This window comes from Oryza glaberrima, chromosome 3 (genome assembly GCF_000147395.1).
Source record: "Oryza glaberrima chromosome 3, OglaRS2, whole genome shotgun sequence".
NCBI lineage: Eukaryota > Viridiplantae > Streptophyta > Magnoliopsida > Poales > Poaceae > Oryza > Oryza glaberrima.
In genome coordinates, this window is record NC_068328.1 from 30,810,602 (window position 1) to 30,828,108 (window position 17,507).

General features: G+C 42.8%; 2 protein-coding genes across 3 annotated transcripts; one reads left to right on the forward strand and one right to left on the reverse strand.

Moving 5' to 3' along the window:
• Positions 1–33: 33 nt before the first annotated feature.
• On the reverse strand, positions 34–6,108 carry LOC127767011 (probable receptor-like protein kinase At5g61350). The gene has a single exon (XM_052292213.1). The coding sequence runs from the start codon at positions 3,516–3,518 to the stop codon at positions 840–842; it is 2,679 nt and encodes an 892-aa protein (XP_052148173.1). The 5' UTR covers positions 3,519–6,108; the 3' UTR covers positions 34–839.
• A 110-nt stretch (positions 6,109–6,218) lies between these two features.
• LOC127767014 (transcription factor bHLH113-like) lies at positions 6,219–13,361 on the forward strand. Of its 2 annotated transcripts, XM_052292216.1 has the most exons (8): positions 6,219–6,333; positions 8,290–8,601; positions 8,708–9,115; positions 9,340–9,417; positions 9,605–9,670; positions 11,273–11,338; positions 11,532–11,582; positions 12,351–13,361. In XM_052292216.1, exons 3-8 carry the CDS (start codon positions 8,717–8,719, stop codon positions 12,636–12,638), a joined length of 948 nt encoding a protein of 315 aa, XP_052148176.1. In that variant the 5' UTR covers positions 6,219–6,333; positions 8,290–8,601; positions 8,708–8,716; the 3' UTR covers positions 12,639–13,361. The 2 variants fall into 2 exon arrangements, with proteins under 2 accessions (XP_052148176.1, XP_052148175.1); XM_052292215.1 differs by lacking the exon at positions 6,219–6,333 and having other exon boundaries at positions 8,704–9,115; positions 12,351–13,335.
• Positions 13,362–17,507: the final 4,146 nt, after the last annotated feature.

Below are 17,507 nucleotides of genomic sequence, written 5' to 3' on the forward strand. Positions count from 1 at the left end.
TTTTTGTGAATAATGAGATCAAATCTTCATTCAATATGCGCACGGATGATGCTGATTGCTGAACAACCCTTATCCTACAAATTATTATATTATTTGCGTGATGATGGTCTAAAATTTACATATATGTGAAATCTGGCATAAATAACGTCATAATATGAGCTATGGAGTATCTCATATCCATATTACTTGTACAAACTCCTTTTCTGTTCCATAATATATTATCACTGGCTGTTCTGAAGTTTACTAGTGGCAGATTGCAGCAGGGCTCTTCATGATTAATCTTCCTTTGAATTCTCAGTTTATTACATTAGATGGGTATTTTGTCAATGAAAGATCCTTTCTTATGTAGTTCTGTCCTGATAACTTCTGCCATAGAGATCTGTTACGTTTTACCTTGTTCCATTTCTGTTTAGGTGCATGCTATATGATGATTCTATATTACGATAGCTATTTGCATGGTGCATAAACTTAGAAATATTTGACACTAGTATTGCATTCAGCAGACGAGGGAGCATACTTTGCCTCTAAGCATGGAAAAATTATAATTATCTTCTGGTGTTATGTAATTTACAAACAGTTTGACAATTTTCTATAATTCAATAGCTGAAGAATATATTCTTAAATCATACAACACAATCACTACCTCTAGTTGTTCAAGTAAAAAAAGGCCATGGAGGATTTTCTGTTAGGAGCCTATCGCCAGTTCATTTTGTAGCATATCAAGGGAAAGTACTTCCTATTAAGGCAGTAGATATGTCTGCAACTCTGCATGATATTGCACTACAAAATACACTACTACCTTAATGGCTAATGCCTTTGTAGATTTTGATGACTCATCTTCATCTTCCTTGGACATAAGATGGAACTACATTGCCAGATTTCTCCATGCTATCACCACTTGTTACTTCTAAGCTCTTCATTGGGAATTGATTGCTGGTTCCATCAACAATGTCACCCTTTTCTTGAAGTTGCAAGGCAAATTCGAGTTTCCATAACACATCACCCATTGACGGGCGATCGACACCGTAGTCAGCAAGACATTTCTCAGCGGCCTCAGCAAATATTTCAAGTGAATCAGGACGGATTTGCCCTGAAATGTGGGGATCAATTATTTTATTCAGCTCTCCCTTGCGGTGCCATGTACGGGCCCATTCGGCAAGGTTCACCTGGTCTCTTGGAAGTGTTGGATTGATGGCTGGCCTTGCACACAATACTTCAAAGAGTACCACTCCGAAAGAGTATACATCAGACTTCTCTGTCAGCTGTTGACGTCTGAAGTACTCTGGATCAAGATATCCAAAACTTCCTTTGACAGCTGTGCTGACATGAGTTTGCTCAAGGGATGGAGCAGCTTTTGATAAGCCAAAATCTGCAACTTTGGCTACAAAATTTTCATCAAGCAGTATATTGGTGGTCTTGACATCACGGTGAATTATGCCCTGAGCTGCACCTGTATGAAGATAATGCAGGCCCTTTGCTGCCCCAATGCTAATTTCCAGCCGTTGCTTCCAAGAGAGAGGCTTGATGTCTGTGCCACCATACAAATGATCCCTGAGCGGACCATTTGACATGAACTCATAAACCAGGATCATCTCATTGTTCTCATCACAGCAACCAATAAGTGAAACTAAGTGACGATGGCGAAGCTTTGATAACATTTGAATTTCAGTCAGGAACTCATTCATACCTTGATCAGAAGATGGATTTCCTCGTTTGATAGCCAGCTTTGTCCCATCCTCAAGAACACCAAGATAAACTTTTCCAAAGCCACCAACTCCAATAACAGCCTTCTCTTCAAAGTTTTTTGTGGCTTTCTGAATTTCCACAAAGGTGAAATAGCGCCCCAGTCCATATGCACTAGATGCAAAGATACTCGAAAACCCACTTTTGGTCCTTGTAGAGCCAAAACGATTTCTGGAGCTCAGCCTGCTGCAGGTGCTCATGAAGCTGGATTGTGTGGAGTTGAGTGGAAGGAACCAAGACTGGAAGCTATTTGTCTTCTGCCATCCAGGTCTATGGCGTCGCCTGCAGCACATGACTACAGCTAGAGCGGCAGCCATTACTGCCATTGCAAGCCCTATGCCAGTCATTGTCTTCTTGCCAAGCTGTGAACTTCTTTTTGGTGAAAAGAGCCCATCTAAGCTGTTTTCTTGGTTGCTTATCTTCATGATCTCAAGGCCATTAAGAATAGCATTGGGATTGCTGGTGTCAGTTGTGCCAGGGCCAATTTGCACTATGAGGGTGGAGTTGATGATACTGGAGGAGTCAATGATGAAGTCTCTGTAGTAGGGTACTGCAAGCCCCACTGTCAGGCTCGACAAGTCGAGGTTAAGGACACCCATCATGCCATTTATGTATACATTGAAGTAGAGGCTGTTGAGTGCCTTGCTGACAATGTCACAGAAATGTAGGCGGACAAAGTAGCTGAATCCTGGCTCAGTCACCATTTCCCATGTTATGTTGAATCTTGCATCCGACGTGTTTGTTGAGGCCATCTGTTGTGCGGTTGAGTAGATGTTTGCAGGAGCAATGAGGGGCGTGTTGGTCTTGTCATCTGGGTACTTTATGGTTCTAGGAGGAACCCAGGCTGCATTTGCTGCTGCCTGAAGTTTCAGAAATGGTGCATCTGGCAGCCAGATTCTACCTAGTGTGTCATTGAAGGCTGTAACCAGTGGTCCTCCCATGTTCAGCCGGTAGACAACCTGCAACGCATTGTTGGAGATGTCAAGTTGGCCCTGAGGAGCCATACCGGTGGTGGTATTTGGAATAAGGCTTGGAGGGGCTGAAACAACCTCAATGGCATTGATGAATGCTATTGAGTCCTTTTTAGGGGTAAAAATGATTTTCAAGGTGTCTCCCTGTGTTGCAACAATATACTCCCTAAGGACTGGGTTAGGAGGAGTGGCTATAAAGGAGAAGTCATGAAGAAGAACCATGTCATCAGTGGAGACAGAGAATGTAGCTGTAGTGAGGTTGTAATGGTCATCAGGGATAGGTAAAAAATGGAGACGAATCCAATGGCGACCAGGCTGGGAGATGAAGAAGCTATATGTCGAGATGTCAGAGAAAACTCTTGATGTAAGGTAGAGTTGGGATGATGGTGCACCTGAAGCCAGGGAGTTTTTAGCAGTAATCCTGATGTCCACCGGGGTGGAGAGAAAAGACGCCGAGTCGGGATCAGAACGGAACGTCCTGCCATCATCAAGCTGCACAGCAGCAGGCGCCCCGCAGCTGAGAAGGTAGTTGTCACGAGGTACGAACCTATCTGCTTGTGATGCAATGGCATAAGTGGTGGCTATATTGGTTATGGAAAGTATGAGGAGGATGGAGAACAATGGTACTCTCTTCCACCCAAGCATGCTTCTTGCCATCTTTGCCAAAGTTGGTATCAGAAGCATTGGCCTGTAGCATGAACTTGGTGATCTCTCATGAGAGGGGAGGAAAATGCTCTCAGGATTGAAGAGAGCAGAAGATGCAGGGACGAACGGAGTCTTTGATGGCTTTTGGAGGGAAAGCATTGATTCCTAACAGGGACGATGTATTGGTTGGATGCACGTTGGGATGAGATCAGGTCTCCATCTAAACATCATGTCTAGTGACTAACCTGTAGTATCTGCTTTAAGCTGTTATACAGAAATGACAGGTGGGTGCCTTAATGTGCTTTGCAAGGGAACCAGTCGACCAAACCATTCGCTGCAAAGTTCAATAATCATTCTGGAATCAGTCAAACGACAACTGCCCAGGTATGATTCTTTTTTTTTTCTAATTAATTATTGCTGTATCACGGTGGTTTTTCCAAGTTCAGATCTTTTAATCTTGGAGGTCTTGCGATTTTGTATGAGGAATTTTTCTGTGAGTCTGTCTTCTGTGGATATTAACACGGATTAATCAATCTACCTATCAATTGGGTGCTAGCGAGTAATTGCAATACTAAATACGAAAAACCTATAATGCCCAACTCTAAAACTAAATAGTACGGACGCTCCAAATATTTTATTTAGTTCCCCTTTGTAATTTTGTTTGATTTCATAACAATTTAGTGTTGCTCGCATGGGATTCTCTTGAGAATATTATTACCTTTGTAGTTCATCTTACAAACAATTAACACTGGTTGCCCTGAAGATGGTGTTCATTGATTTTGCTCCTTGTCTTGTCATGCGCTTAAATATCGTTAGAGCAGATTGTGTAACTTGCTTCTCAACGAACGACACGGTAGATGATCAGTTTGTTGGACTGAATTCTTGTTCTCAATAGACGTGGGAGCCTTGTCCAGTTCAATTGTGCAATATCCTCCACCTGTTGGGACAGCTGCAGCTGCGGATCATGTAGTGGCTGCCCATTCGCTCCGGCCAGGTATTTCTATGCTTGACCAGCTAATTAGTGGGTCTCCATTAACTTGTGCTGCAATAATCTTTTTATTATTTTCTCGATCTGATGCTTTAACCAGAAATACAACCAAATCATATGGTTTTTATTCAATGTCTTCTCGTATCAAACATAATCTCTGATCTATTAAAAGGTGAAAAACAAAGGTTGACCACCATTCGCTGTACGTCTATGATTGAGTATAGTTGTATGCAAGTACTGCCATTTTTTGGACGAGCAGCTTAACTGTATGTTGCTACCCCGTCTAAGTAAAAAACAGAAAAGTAATAATCAAACAAAAAAACTTAAGTAGAAAAGTAAAGCTTACGCTGAGGCCCAGCTGTGCTGAACGGAACTTAAAAGTTGATGGCCCATGTCTACACCCACGTTTGGGCCGGTTCTGTTGCACTAAGTTTGTTATGGGCCTTCTATACTGACTGGACCAAATCAATAATTGAAGTTGAGAAGTGTGTCGTCCCTTTTAACAATTGTTTCCTTTTCTTGGTTTTACTACATTATACTCCCTCTGTCCTATAATATAAGGAATTTTGAAGGGATGTGACATATGCTAGTACTATGAATCTGGGCATGCATCCTGTTTAAATTCGTAGTAATAGGATATGTCATATCCCTCCAAAATCGCTTATATTATGGGATGGAGGGAGTAGTAATGTAATTAGTGGGAAATAAAATAGTTCCCGGTGGAATCGATGCCCACCAGTTGTTATGCACCCAAAACTATACAGTTTAAGGTCAAAAATGGAAAAAAAAACTATACCAGTTTCATGCTTTCATGCATGAGTTTGATGTCTTGTAGTACAGTTGTTGGTCTAGTCTAGACTTTGCATTTTGCTGTTTAAATCTTTCATTTATTTGCATTTAATAAACTAGTACAGAGAGCCTCTGTTATCGCTCTTCTTCCAGTCATGTAGACACACTAACGGAATAGGAGGCCCGTGATCTATTGGACCATTCATGCACCTAAACTAGAGTTCTAGACAAGGTTGCTCTAAAAAAGGCCAAACAAGGTAGGCCACCTTCCGCGACCAGAACACAAGCGCGGACAACTTCATAGACTTGTCCTTTGGATTATGATGTCAACGTTAGCATACTTAATCCGTGCGAACTCGCTCTCATTCTACATGGACCCTTCACGAGCACCTAAAATCATGTAGCCATGCCGAAATGAACGCCTACTGACTGTACTTTCGTTTGGTACCGAATGACTTGTTTTATGTTCAATATATGCAGGAAAATCAGCTGCGAACGCTCCTCCCTTGTTTTCGAGAGTAAACTAAAGCAATATGTATTGTGCTTCTTGTTTTCTTTATGGTAGCCAATCCAAACAAATGATGACTAAAAGGTATGAATAGAGTCTAATTTAGGCTTATTGATGGCTACATATTTGACTGTTTCTGTCACAAGAAACGATTTTGGTTGTGTATTTTCCCTCAGGCCAATGATGAATGGGACCCTTCTTTGACGATCATGACATCAATAGCTCATCTTGCTGGAGCATCTTTGGTACGGATCCTGCAAACGTACTATCTGGCTAATATTTTGAGAAGTCCTCCAAGCTTATAATAAAAGTATATAATTCTTATACATGATTGCGAGTCAACGACCAATTTGTGCTAATTTGCAAAGGTATTTTAACTGTGAGCATGAAGGGGTTCGATTTGAACATTCTTCTCCCGTCACATAATTTCAACAATCTTCTTCTACCATATAATGATATAAGATACCACTCCTTTGTCATGTGTTACCCTAACATTAGGCACCGCTATCTCTGGAGGTTTGTTAGTGTTTGTACTCATATGCTTACTTTTTTTCCAGGATTCGAATGGAAGATTCTTAATCCGTGGGGTTTTGTTTGTTGGGTAACTTTGCCGTCTCAGCTAGGCAAACAGGTAGTAGGAGCTAAGCAGCCTAATGACCTACTCTCCGATTATGATTTGACTCAACTTGGTGAGCATATCTTAACCATCCTCTCTACCTCTTGGATTTCTAAGCCTCTAGCTTTGCATTTTTCCTGCATACTGCCATGGTACCATCGCCACTTTTTTCCTTGCATTTTTCCTGCATGCTGCCATTGAGGTTTTCACTGGTTAAATTACTTTCTTTATACTCCCTCTTTGTCCTATAATATAAGGGATTTTTATTTTTTGTTTGTAACGTTTGATGTCTTATTCAAAAATTTTGTGCAAATATAAAAAACGAAAAATTGTGCTTAACGTATTGTGGATAATAAAGTAAGTCATAAATAAAATAAATAATAATTCTAATTTTTTTAAATAAGACGAATAGTCAAATAGTGTAAGTGAATTGTTAAAATTTATTATATTATGGGACGGAGGTAGTACTAAGCATATCTTTCCCTCTGCTGAGCTTCTCGTAGAGATACCCAGAGTATTGTAGAGTATACGGACGTATGGAGAGGCAGCCAGGGAGGGAGGCGACAAATCCAGGCGTGCTGGAGGTTGGAACTTGAACGTACGAAGGCAGAGACAAGCCAAGCCAAGGCACGCCCTCTTCTAGGCCTTCTCGGGCACCACATGTCGGTTTTGACCCCACGGTTTCCAAGGTCCAATCAACACTGCGATAACACAAGCACACACACACTAATCTCTACTCAATCTCTACTACCTGCTTGCCTCGTAGTACAAAAATATAGAAATACACGTGAGGTAAATACAAAGACAGAAAGCAGTAAAATATTAGGCCCATGGATCACTCCGAGCCCACCTGGGGTTCGGCCCGATAGGGGGTGATAGAAAGAAAGGGAAAACGAAACGAAATGCGAAATCCCAGTAAAGAAAAAGGGAAGCGACAAGTCCTACGCAAACATGTCTCCCCACCGTGGGCCCCCTGCGCATCGCGGTCGTTGGTTGGTTTGTCGTGTAGGCGAGGCGACGACGATGGGAAGGACAATGCTAGGGTTAAACTGCCGGCCGACCGACCAGAACCGAACCACGCTTTGCGCGCCTGATCATCGCATGGGTCTTCACAGTACACACAGCAGCATATTTGGTGGAGTAAAAAAAATGACGGTGGTAAAGCTTTTTGAACACAGTTTAATTCATGAGAACAAATAATTCAGGGTTCATTTGGAACACAAGAATTTTACGGTGCCTTCGTAAAAATCAGTTCGGTTCAGCTCATATGAAAATCCTTTAAATACCAAAGAAGACATAGGTGGTGTTTGGATCCAGGGACTTAACTTTAGTCCCTGTATTTAGACACTAATTTATAATATTAAATATATACTACTTACAAAACTAATTACATAAATAAAAGCTAATTCGTGAGACAAAATTTCTAAGCCTAATTAATCTATAATTAGAGAATGTTTACTGTAGCATCACATAGGCTAATTATGGATTAATTAGGCTCAATAGATTCATCTTGCGAATTAGTCCAAGATTATGGATGGGTTTTATTAATAGTCTACGTTTAATATTTATAATTAGTGTCCAAACATCCGATGTAATAGGGACTTAAAAGTTTTAGTCCCATCTAAACAGGGTCATACAAGTATAATAACGACTTACAGTATGTGCTAGCATTTCTACTTTTGATTCTATTTGTTTGTGTTGTTATTTTGAAAAAAAATATAACTTTAAAGTGTTCAAACCTTTATTTTTCCAAGTTAGTGTGGAGGACGGTAAGTGATAGGACTATACATGTTGATGCATCGGTCAAAGTAAGAGGAAACTAATTAAAATGGGTAATATTTCCACTTGGGGCCAAACCTGAAACAAGGTTCACAATCTATCCGACTTTTGATTTTCTTTCAATTCATTTTGCCCACTTCCCCTTCTCATAGATTTCTCATACTCCTTAACATCAATGCAACACACATAGAGATCACAGTCACACACATATGGCCTGTGCATTTACTCAATCATGGTTTGGTATGTGCAGCTGACAGGCTTTCCCTACACCCATATCAAGAGAGCCTTCCATTGTGTCATATAGATCGTGTTGCTGCCTGTGGGCTACCCGGTCTATACATACAAAACGAGCCAGCAAGCGTCCCTGGTCCCCTTCCATCTGAACTCCCCACTGGCCTGTCTCCAATCTTGAGCAGTTCTCTCTTGCAAAAACTTTAAAAGTTGGAAGAAGCCTTTGAGAGTTCTGCACTCTGCACGCACAGACAAACGCCACAGAGCGGCTGCAGCGCTGCAGCTAATACTAGCGCGAAACTTCTTTGACCCGAAGAAACATCCCCAACTGGTACTAGTAAATCCTTCTTCTCTCTTTTACTTCTGATACCCAGCCATGATCCACCTTGTTGTTTTTCTTGTGTATCTTTCTCCTCTAATGCGGGTGTGACAGGCAGCTAGGTATCATGGTGAAGGAGGAGGAGATCATCACAGAGGCAGCAGGAGCAAGAGGCTACATGGAGATGCTTGGGCTTGGAGAGGAGGCCGCCGACTACCTGATGTGCCTGTCTCCTTCCTCCTACCTGTCTTCTCCTGCTGCTTCCACCACCACAGCTGTGGCTTCTCCTACCTGTGCCTCCTACTTGGCTCCTCACCCTTACCACCACCTGCTAAGCTTCAGTGGTCAGGATCAGTACCACGGTGATGACGTCTTTGGGTTACAGTATTACGGCGGCGATCAAGTAATTCCGGCGGTGGTTCCGCAGAAGTCCAGCCCGACCACCGAGTGCTCCTCCTCCGTCTCCTCCATGTCGTCCTCGCCGACGGCCACCGCCATTTCCAGCTCTAAGTCACCGGCCTTCAAGGTGCGTACTTGTCAGTTGTCAGTAAGTTACTCTTGGTTGCGACTGTACCGTTCTTGGCCTGTACAAATCAGATGATTTCTTGGAACGCCAATTTATTTGTTGCTGTTTCTTGTGTTGCCAAATGCCAGCTGATGCTTTTTTGGCTGCAAGTTTGTCATGGTTTTCTTGATCATTCTTGTGTTCTTGCATGGTTCATTAACTGTTCGATGGTCGATCTTGTTTAGAAGAAGGGATCGAGAGGTTGTGATCAGAGGAAGGCTACTGCTCCTGCTGCTGCCACAACCACAAACAAGAGACCCAGGGTGAGTGATGCTTCTTCTCTTCAACCTCATTACTAAGTAGTATTACTGATTCCGGGGCAAGTAAATATTGTGCCAATTAGCCGTGGCCAATCTTGGCTGTTGGTTAGGATCTTGTTCTGTCAACTAGTTCGTCCGGTCAACAAGACTCCTCGCAATCTGATATCCTGATATCTCTCCTTTGTGGTAGGTGAGGAGGGAGAGGCTCGGAGAGAGGATCATAGCGCTGCAGCAGCTGGTTTCTCCGTTCGGGAAGGTAAGACAGTGAAAAGGGCAGAAAAAGCCTCCATCTTTTGGCGATACGCTCTTTACTACAGCTTGTTGTACTTTGCCTTTCCATCCTCGTGTAGGTGTAAACTGTAACCATATGGTAATTACTGGGCGCAATTTCTTATTTTTACCAACTCAAAACTTTTACTGGTAATCAGGCATCGAGACAACTGATGGCAAATGCAAGAATAATTTTCGTTTTTAAGGTTACAGTAGCAAAAACCCTTAATTACTGCTAGTAGGCTGCTATACCCTGCAAGCTTTTTAAGGGGGTGTTTAGCCCCTCTCTCAAAAATATAATATGTCTCGGGGAGGAACTGAACACCCCCTAACCTCCTTTCGTCCCTGAAGAGCACGGAAAGCAAACAGTAGCTCAATGCAAGATTGGCAGTACTGCTGCCACATTTACTCCAGGGAACAGAAAGTGGTCAAAACTCAGCACCAATGCTCAAAAGAACCAACACAATATACACATTGACAGCGACATTTTCGTAGATATGGGAAGATACATGCTACCATCTCCATTACATGTTATAAATTATTTTAACTGTTTTTCAGTCAAACTTTTTAGATTCATCAAATTTATAGAAAAAATCAATAATAATTTTAACATAAAACTCATACTCCATTCCAAATTTATCTACATATAGTTTTTTTAGGTTATTTCTAAATGATCTACATATCTGTGTTCATTCATTAAGTCTATTCATTATTTGTGCATTGGAGTAAATGGACATTGATACAATTATTTATAACCCATATGCAATATTTTGATTTGCTATTGGCTAGGAAATAGTGAGGATGGTACATGTATTGAGTTTGTTGCTAGAGTAAATATAGTATGAGAGAATTATTAGCTTTTTTTAGTCTTGATGTACCTATGAAATATGTAGATTAATTTGGAATGAAGGGAATATTATTAAACTATATTAAATATTAGTTTAATAAAATTGATTTTAAGATTGGCTAGAAAAAAAATCAAAACAACTTATAATATAAATGGAATTATGAAATGAAAAGAGTACCTCCGATTCAAAATGCAACTACTTATGCCCGCTATAGGATGGTATTTTTCAGAATCATAGTGATAGGTGTAATTTAGATCGTTTCATTCTATATACTCCGTATCAGATAGTACTTTCTATATCTACTTTTGATAGTTATATTTTATCTTGGCACACAGACCAAGAATAAGTAATTCTACTTATCATCTATTTAAACATGCTACTAGTTATTCTTTGTAAACAAACGATTCATTAATATTTACATTTCTCGATGTTTATGTAGCCAATCTTGTATGGAAGAATAGAGAATCATGCATTAAATTCGAAAGTCATTAATATGATAGATTGTTAGATTGAAATATGTCTATTAAAAATAAATTTTTTAGATTTAGAAATATGACTATAAAAAATAGATGGAGGAGTAGGAGGGAGGTGGAGTAGTTGATGACAGGAATACTCCAGTAGAGGAGTAATTACTTATGCAATACAGAGCAGTACAGTAATTACTTATACCGTGCAACCTGTTTTTTTATGGTTAACCGTTAGCTGATGCATGGTTATGAACTGCATTGTCCGGCCTGCAGTCTGATACGGCCTCCGTTCTTCACGAGGCGTTGGGATACATACGCTTCCTGCACGACCAGGTTCAGGTGCGCCGTCACTACTCCGTTTGCCCCCCATTTCTTCTTGGTCTTCGTCTTCTATGAGCTCGGAAAAGGCAGTACTGGAGTAGGGTACATTACACAAAGAAGGCTTTGTCCTTTGTAATAAGCTGTTTATAGTAGTACTGTACTACCACCACTGTGTCCGGGACTCATTGCCACCGGTTGCTTTTCGTGTCAGGTCCTGAGCTCGCCGTACCTGCAGCGCCTGCCTCCCTCTGCTCGCGTCCCGGTAAGCAGCAAATGACAAGACCCCGTACCAGTACTCGATTACCTCTGCTTATCGACGGCTTTGCAGGAGTTACACCGTGGTTAGATCCAAAATTTTTCTTTAAACTTCATCACGTCAAAACTTTCCTACACACACATAGACCGTGTTTAGTTTCCCTCTATTCCTAACTTTTTATCACATTAAAAACTTTTCTATATACATAAATTTTCAACTTTTTTTCTAAACTTCCAACTTTCTTTAAGCTTTCAATTTTTTTCAGAAACTAAACACACACCCACAGTAAACTTTAAAATTTTCCATTACATCGTTTCAATTTCAACCAAACTTTCAATTTTAGCGTTAACTAAACACAACCTTAGTAAAACCTTTAATTGTAAGGCTCAGTTTAGTTCCTAAAAGTTTTTCCTAAAAACATCGTATCGAATCTTTGGATACATGCACGTAGCATTAAATATAGAGTAAAAGAAAAAATAATTACATAGTTAGTAATCTTTTAAGCCCAATTAGTTCATGATTAGCCATAAATGCTATAGTAGCCTACATGTGCTAATGACGGATTAATTAGGTTCAAAAGATTCGTCTCGCGGTTTCTAGGTGAGCTATGAAATTAGTTTTTTTATCTGTGTCCAAAAACCTCTTTCGACATCCGTCGAACATCCGATGTGACACTGAAAATTTTCGAACTAAACAGACCCTAATTACCGCGCTTGTACTTGACGCCATGTAGTAGTAACTATAGTTAACTGTGTTGTGTTACTGTGCACGCAGGAGCAGGAGAGAGGCACGCCGGCGGCGGAGGAGCAACCGCCGGCGCTGCGGCCGAGCGACCTGAGGAGCCGTGGGCTGTGCCTGGTGCCGATCTCGTGCACCGACCATGTCGCCGGCGCCGGCACCGGCCACGGCAACGGCGCCGACCTATGGTCGGTGGCGGCGGGCATGGCGAAGGCGACGGCGACCGTGACGGCCGCAGTGGAGAGGAGCAAGGAGGCAGCCGCCGCCGCCGCCGCCCCTGCCGCATTGCTGCGTGCTGATCGTCCAGGGCAGCAGCTGGCCTAATCTGATGACTGCCATATACTCTACTCCACTTTCTTCACAGCTGCAGGGTTTTAGAACTAAGCCAGATCTTTTGGGGGGCTAATCTGTTTTAGAAATCGACTAGTACTACCTTTTGCTGTTCTTTTGGAGAGGCTGCTGCTGAGTTCATGGGAAATTGGAAAGTGGCGCAGGGATGCACATTCCATCGCAGCAAAGAACTGAAGTGTGTAAATGGAGGGTGGGTTTTTAGCTGATTAAAGTACAAGTACTAATGCTCCTGCTTAAGCTTTTTTTAAGGTTAGAATGACACTTGATGCGATGATGCCGAGATGCATTGGACACGAATGTCTCTGTGGCATCGAAAGGTACTCGATTGTGCTGGAGAGCAGTGCGGTTGGCAGGCTTCGATATCGGTGGTTTGTACTACTCCTATAGGGCTATAGGGGATATCTCCAGATTATGCTATCTTCCTTTATTGTCCTCGGTAGTCGGCTTGGCCATCCTTGGAAACTGCGCAACATGTTTCATCCGTTTTGACACTATCCAGGAGTAAAAAAAATACTCTCCAGTTCTAAAATTAAATTAAAATTTGTACCTATGATGGGAGTACTCCATGTTTACCTTCTACTCCCTCCCTCGAAAGAAAAAATATATAGGTTTTCGTGTCGAACGTTTGACTGTTCGTGTTATATAATTTTTTTATAATTAGTATTTTTATTGTTGTTAGATGATAAAACATAATTAATACTTTATGCGTAACTTATCTTTTTAATTTTGTTCATAATTTTTTCAAATAACGGTCAAACGTTGAACACGGAAACCCAGGGTTTGTTTTTTTAGGACGGAGGGAGTATAGAGTAGGTACAATAGCTATTAGACATCTATAAACATATTTTAAAGAAATAAAAGATAAGAGAGAAGAGTGGCGAAGTAGCGGGCTTCAGATGTGTAGCCAGCTGCACCACGGACTCCACGACGAAATATGTAGTAAGCTAACTATTATATGAATTGACTATAAATAATTTAAAGATAGTAGTTGGCTATACTATTAAACTTGCTCGTATACAGTTCCTACTGCCCGGTTTAGTTGGCAAAAAAAAATTATTTGAGGTGTCACATCGGATATACGGACAAAAAATATTGAATGTTGTCTAATAATAAAATAAATTATAGATTCTACCTGAGAAACTGCGAGACCAATTTATTAAGCCTAATTAACCCATCATTAGCAAATGTTTACTATAGCACCACATCGTTAAATCATGCGCAATTAGGCTTAAATTATTTGTCTCGCAATTTACACATAAACTGTGCAATTGTTTTTTTTCATATTTAATATTTTATGCATATATAAACATTCGATATGATAGTGGTCTAAGTTTACTCCTACTGAAGTGTTATAAAACTAACGTGTGCGATGAGCAAATCAGTAAACGTTGCAAAAAGAAAGTACTACTAGTGGCCCTAGTGGGCAGTAGCTAAGCAGGCCTGGAAGCACGCAGCGATGGAAGCATGGAGTAATCTTTTACTCCACACTTACACAGAGCCGCTAGACGGGACACGAATCGCCGGTGGTTCCAAAAGGCCAGGCAAGACGGCAATCATTCAAAAGGCCAGGGAAAAAGACTCTACTCTGAGCAAAAAGGACGGTTCTTCAGGAGTGTTTCATCTTGGTCTTTTATTTTTACGGCGCACCTTTGAAAATGGTCGCTTCAAATAATTTGACGGCGTTGATGCAACTTAGGTTTCTTACGGTCTGTTTGTTACGGAGTAGCTTCAACCGTATTTATTTTGTAACTTAATTTTAGGATTTTTATTCATGGTAGGTTAATTTTCAATATTGATTTTTAAATCACTAATAATACATATATTATAGGGATAGATTTTCGTGGTGACTTTGCTAGTTTTAAGATATGACCAGTTTTTCGAAGATGCTTACAGGGATAGAATGTAGGGGGTTCGCGCGTTAATTTGTAAGCGTCTATATTTGTACCGTGTCTTTTTAAAAAAGTATAATGTAAAAGTGAACCACGTGAATTCTAAAACACATTTACTTCCAATTATCTATCTCAAATCATTTTAGGGTCCATAGACAGTACAATATATTTGTTGCAAAAATAGTTGGGCCTTCTCTGATTGAAGAAAACCGTTCAGCCGGCTTGGGGACCTGGTGGGAGAAAAGGCATGACAAATGGGCTCGCTCAATATTAAAAGATAGGCCGAACCAAGAAGGACGGCCTAAACAGGCTTGCCCAGCCGTACAAAGTTGGGCATCCGTTTGGTTCAGAAGAAAATGGTTGATACTAAGAAAAAGGTTCAGTTTAACTCTCTGACTCATAGGTGAGCACGTAGGCGGCGAGCATGACGGCGACGCCCATGTCGCTAAGCCAAACGACGGTGGCGACGCCCTGGCTCTACCTAGAGCTCCTCAACCCCTGCGTTCAGCTTCCAGAGCTCAGGGTCGGCGAATCCGGCTGTGCCGATGTCAATGGCTGGTGGATCTAGCCTCCATCCATCGGCCTGGTGAACACGGAGGCGACTGGAGCTTTTTGCTGCATCAGTCTTATCTGAATCAGTTTATTACCTCTTATCTCTGCAGGCATTTTGTGTGAAATACACCTTGCGAATTTGCGATGAGGGCGAGAAGAGAGCCGGAGGTCAGAGGTGTACACCGACAGTACATGATCAAGGCTCTTTGCGCGGTGAGTTGTATCTCCAACTCTGTCTTTCGAGGACCACTGAATCCATTCACTGGTTCATACACTCGGATGAATCAATCAGTGGAAATGGCACTATCACGAGCTCGCGTCGTCCTCCACCCGACCACCCCGACGTCCAATCGACCAAGCCAACATGCACCGTACGTGAGCTCGACGCGCGCGGTGGTCGAACGGACTACCGGAGCAACATGGTCGCCGGAGTACCCGCCGTGCCGTCGCTGCCTTACCTGCAGGCGTTGCTCAACGAGGCTCTCTTCGGATCGATGCACCCGGCGCCGACGGGCCGCTCCTCTCATGGCGCCACAGGGCCATGTCGAACACCTACGTCGACGGCCACCTCGTCCCGGCCGGCACCAACCGGGCTCGTGCCGTTCGGGTTCGCGGCGTGCACGCAGCGACGAGCTGACGCGGTACCTCCCCCGCCTTGCAGCCCAGAGGCGTGGATAAGAAAGAATATATATTGTATCATTGCCGGTCTCACATGATTTTTTTTTTACAAAAAAATCTTCAAGTGCCATGTCAGTTAAAACTGCATTCAATACCGTCTTGGGACTATGTTTGCTCCGGTTTTAAAAGATATAAGAGACACGTTATATATGGAATTACGGTTCAAGAACGAAATTCAAACTGCACGTCAAGACAAGGAATTTAAAGTAACTTATTCCAACTCCCACAGTCTCAGGCTATCAGCCCCCCAATTCCAGCTATTTGCCCTAGTTTGCACGCGTGGTGGGATGGAAAATGAAATCTCCGAACTCCCCACGGTAGCCGCAACGCATATTAGACGACTGGCGGTTCCATCAAGGAATAAGTTCACTTGTCGTCCCTTATCTTTATATTCAGTTTAATTGACAGCCTTAAATCATAATATCAGAAAATTTCACTTATCTACCCTATAATTCACCAACTCACTCTTACACCTACATTACTCATTCATCAAATCTGATGGTCCAGAATCATCCAATCCAACGCCACATATTGTTGCACGTACCCACTCAACCTCCGCGCGCACGAAAATCACGCCGCTATCGCTCCTCCCACCTCAACCGAAAATCCCCAACGCGCTCTCCTTCCCCCAACCCAGATCGCTCCGCCTCCCTCTCCCAACCTACAACGCTCCGTCGCCTCCCCTCTGCCACCACAAGCGCCGCCGCACTCCCCCCGGCAAACCCTAATCGTTGCCACCACCTCCTCCTCTCTCCCATGCCGCCGTCGATTCTGACGCCCCGCCATCGCTTGCGACGCCGCCCACGCCCTGCCATCGAGCCGCCGTCGACTCCCGCCTTCAGATCGACGCCATCGACGCCCCATCATGCCTTCACATCGACGCCACCGGCGCCCCCTCGCGCCGCCGTCGATTCCCGTCTCTCCACCTCGACCCTCACTCCGATCGTCGTCGAATCCTGCCTCTAGATCAATGTCGCCGACGCCCCAACCAGCGCGTCGATTCCCGCCTCCAGATGACACCGCCAGCGCCCCTCACGAGGATCGCCGTCGATTCCCGCCTCCAGATTGACGCCGCCAACGCCCCCACACAATGCAGATCGTTGTCACGCGCCGTCGATCCCCGGCCCCTCGCGCCGCCACCGGGACTGCTCACCCACGCGCCCCCTTCTATACTGCGCTGCCGCCGTCGACCCCCTCGTGCCATCTGCTTTCCGTTGCGCCGCCACCTTAGCCCTCTCCACCGCGACCGCGAACAAGGTAATCATCGCTCGATCCCGTTCCTTCATTATTACAGTGTCATGGCTATTATGTATGTACGTGCATAAACCTGTGAGAAAATAAATTATTATGCGAATGTGTGGGCAGTGTGGCAAAGAAAGTTATTATCTTAATATGTTTCTCTAATTTAGATAGCAGGCCTAATCTTTTGTCAAGCTAGATAGCGTAATATGGAATTGCGGAAGTACATGTCAAAAAATAAACTGAGAGAATATTGATTCTTTTGTTTGTTGAGCTTGCAAATTAGTTGAGACCTTGCGGCCATAAGAAACTGATGTTTGATGACCAAGTCGTGCTTCACTGTCCAGTTCTGCTCTATCATTTAGGATTTTCGTTGCCCAGCCAAATGAAAATGCCATTAGTCTCCGGCCCAGCGAAAAAAAATGCCATTAGTCTACACATGTTTCCTGTTTTCTTCAAACTGATATTGATGATAGAGGAGACT